Source organism: Sprattus sprattus, assembly GCF_963457725.1.
Source record: "Sprattus sprattus genome assembly, chromosome: 18".
In the NCBI taxonomy this organism is placed as follows: Eukaryota; Metazoa; Chordata; class Actinopteri; order Clupeiformes; family Clupeidae; genus Sprattus; species Sprattus sprattus.
The window spans coordinates 3,142,459-3,145,827 of record NC_137916.1 but is presented as its reverse complement, the minus strand read 5'-3'; the positions used below and the strand labels follow the sequence as shown (position 1 = coordinate 3,145,827).

The 3,369-nt window shown below is 45.7% G+C and overlaps 1 protein-coding gene across 1 annotated transcript in view; it reads right to left on the bottom strand.

The window, feature by feature from the left end:
• The window catches only part of e2f4 (E2F transcription factor 4), a 14,235-nt gene extending 12,433 nt beyond the window's left edge, over positions 1-1,802 (bottom strand). Inside the window, exon 1 of the mRNA XM_080855912.1 lies at positions 1,441-1,802. Coding sequence (XP_080712038.1) covers positions 1,441-1,596 — 156 coding nt within the window. The 5' untranslated portion in view covers positions 1,597-1,802. The remainder of the gene's footprint in view (positions 1-1,440) is intronic.
• Positions 1,803-3,369: the final 1,567 nt, after the last annotated feature.

The window sequence follows — 3,369 nt, the reverse complement described above, 5'->3', positions numbered from 1 at the left end:
GAGGGGGGGGCGATTTCACAGGGGTTAATCAGAATGACAGAGGTCAAATTCAGAACTACATCCACCCATCATATCCACAGTTTCACTCCACATTAAACAATCTCAGGCTCAATGCAATTCAGAGCATTCAAAGGACAACAGTTATGAAAAGCCAAAATGGTCAGTCTGTCTCTCTCTCTCGAAAACAATACACATCATGTCCTTAGCAGTTTCAAAACACACACGCAAACACACACACACACACACACACACACACACACAAACACACGTTTCACAGTGAAGCAAGACAGGCAAGCCAAGATTTTTCAGGCTTAGACCATATCAAACAGAGAAGTCTTCCTGCTGTATTAAGTATCAACTCAGTTTTTACCCACCTGCTGTGTGTGTGTGTGTGTGTGTGTGTGAGAAAGAGAGAAAAGACAACTCTCTTTCAGACTGCAGCGCACAGCCCTTCTGATTTGAATAACAATGCCTTTCCACATGTGCTGCCCTGGGCACATGGCTGTGAAAGTTAGCTCATCAGACAGAAACTCACTGAACTCTGGCTATGGATCTCAAACGTCCCGTGCCAACACAGTCCGGAAGGCGATGCAGAGGACCATGCTGTCACACACAACTACAAATTCACACAGTCAATTTAACTATTACACTGGCCAGGGAAATCACTATCGTCTAAGAAAACATCCCGACATCGTACTGGGCATCCGCAGTTGAAACCTTTTCATAGCTAAACTTTAAGCGTTAACCCCGCGGCTAGGTCCCCGAGCTAAACATCAACTGGCGCAACAGATGAAAGCACGAGTCAGTAACTTTAACTGAGAACGATGTCAACACCAAGAGAAGTTCCACAGGTTCAGATGGCTCACAACATGCCACTGTAGAGAAAACGAGCATTGAAGCTAATTTTTGCTTAGTTTCAATGTGTTTCACAAGTTTAATGACTACAGTATCTAGTATTACACTGTCTTCAGGCAGGGGGGCTATTGGTGCGAATGCACAACTACAATGCAACGTTAATTAGCAAGCTAGCTCTGCTAGGCCAGCTCTGTCGCTATTACAACCGATTCAGATTCAATTGATCAGCATGCATCTATTCTAGCAAATCACCATATGTCATTGATGACATCAACCTCACCATAAAGCTGCACTAGGCCTGAGAAGCACATACACACACAAACACTTGCATGCACACCAAAATGCAAACCAACACTATACTGTCCCGATGTTATGTTGTCCCTCGTCGCACCAACAGGAGAAGCACTCCAAATTTCGTTGTATGTAAATACAATGACAATAAAGGCTTTTCTATTCTATTCTATTCTATTCTATTCTATTCTATGTTAAAGGGGCCCAGATAATGAATGAGGAGGGAGGCTGTGTGGCTTAAAGTTAGCTACACACAGCTAGGCTAGCTAGCTTGCTACCTCAGCAATAACTTACTAATTTCAGGTCGAGCACTCCGTCCTTCGCCTCTTGCAGCAAAGTGACAAATTTGGTTGTGAGAAGTCCGAGGCTCTTCTCGTGTCGACTGGGTGTCTGAAGCTGCAACCCGTCGTTCATATTTCCCGGTTCAGTTCGACTGATATCCAAATCCATTGAATCAAGTCTGTCTAACTGGAGTGCAGGTTCGATTCGTGCAGCACCGCTGTTCCGCTCGGCGGAACGCAGTGTAGGGTGCAAAGTGATAAGCAATCACCGGGATGCCGTATAGCAGTTTGGGTAATCCGTGGACACCTCAGGGTGGGCTCAGTCCGGTTCGTGGGCCTGGTTTCAAAGTATCGCTGGCCTGCGACCACCAGTGACCACCCCGATGGCAGAGCTGAGCAACACAGATTGCTACAGCTACTGAGCCGTTGGACGCGCTTTGCATGATGGGTGGCTTGAAGCACAAGGGACCGTCTACAATGAGGAACTATGACTCAGATGCAACCGATAACCACCAGTCTTTAGGGTTTTACGGTGCGGTTCTTGTAAAAATGATTTTAATAGTACAAAAATAAACATTTATAAAATAATTCAGTTTGATATTGCAATGTTTCTGTTTTCAGTAGACCGAGGTATGTAAGACTCCATGAGATGTAAGGTTGTAATGTTAAATCCTAAGAATGTTTTAAAGTATCTTAATATGATGTGAAGGATCACAAAACATATGATGACCCACAGCATGCATCCATTGGCTAACTACAGACCCGTAGTTTAGGTAATTAAACGTTACAAAGACAATAGAAATCTATCACTTGAGTAAAGATGGAAAATGTATGAACGCATTTTAAATTTCCCACTTTCACTGAGATCTACCCGACAGTTTTTTTCAGCATGTGCTTTAAATCAAACTTCCGGCTCAAGCAAGCCTGTTTTGCCTCGTCTCAATGTTCAACCAATGAAGAACCCGTGGAGGTAAGGGACCGTCACCAATTTTACATAATGCCCTGAGCATATAAAGAAATTTCAGCTCGCATGTCAATTCAAGTTTTATTTGCTTTCCTGGAGTCCCTTCACATACAGCAATGAACATCATTTGTATGCTGTGATGACTACACTAACACAGTTCTGTGGCTGTTTGCATCATCTAGTCTCAGCTCTCTTTAATGGGTTGATTATGGTAAGAGGGAGAGTGAGGGTGAGGAGAGAAGGAAAGACAGAGAGGGTGGGAGAGGAGAGAGAGAAGGAAGGAGAGAGATGGGGACACAGTGAGGGCAACCGATCGAGGCCAAACAGTGGGGGGTTAGGTGCAGGAGGGGGTAATAAGAGGGGGCACGGAGAGCAAGGGGGGGCAGACAGCGGGGTCAAAGTGTGAGTGGAAGACAGAGACTGGAACAGAGAAGGAAGACTTAAGAGATGACACTGCTTAAATGCGGGTCCATGACTTCATTCACACATCCTAAACCCCTCTGCAGGGGGTGGGCTGCATTCTGTTGTGTAGGGGGGCAGCGTCCAAGGTTCACACACACACCCCACCATATGCCATGAATGCATAATGAGTGCATAATCACTTTTATCTGAACTAGGGCAAAACCGCAATAAAGACAAAGCCACCCTCTCAAAGCAACTCACCTGCTAGTGTGTGTACAACGCACCATCCGTACTGGCCAATTAGTGTGTGAAGTTCCCAACACACGGCATTGCCATAATTTTCTTTATAGTTAATTTTTTTTTTGGGGGGGGGGGGGGGGGGGTGAAGCCTTTTGTTGATTGTCAAGTGAGAGTTGACAGGGAGTCACCTAGGGAGCAGTGACCTCAGGCCAGACTGGAGACTCGGGCCCACTGGCATCATCACTTTGGCCAGCCTGAGTGCTTCATGCTCAGGCTCTTCACATAACAATGCCAACTGGACTGGCTGTGGGCTCACCGAGTGATGCTCTCATTGAC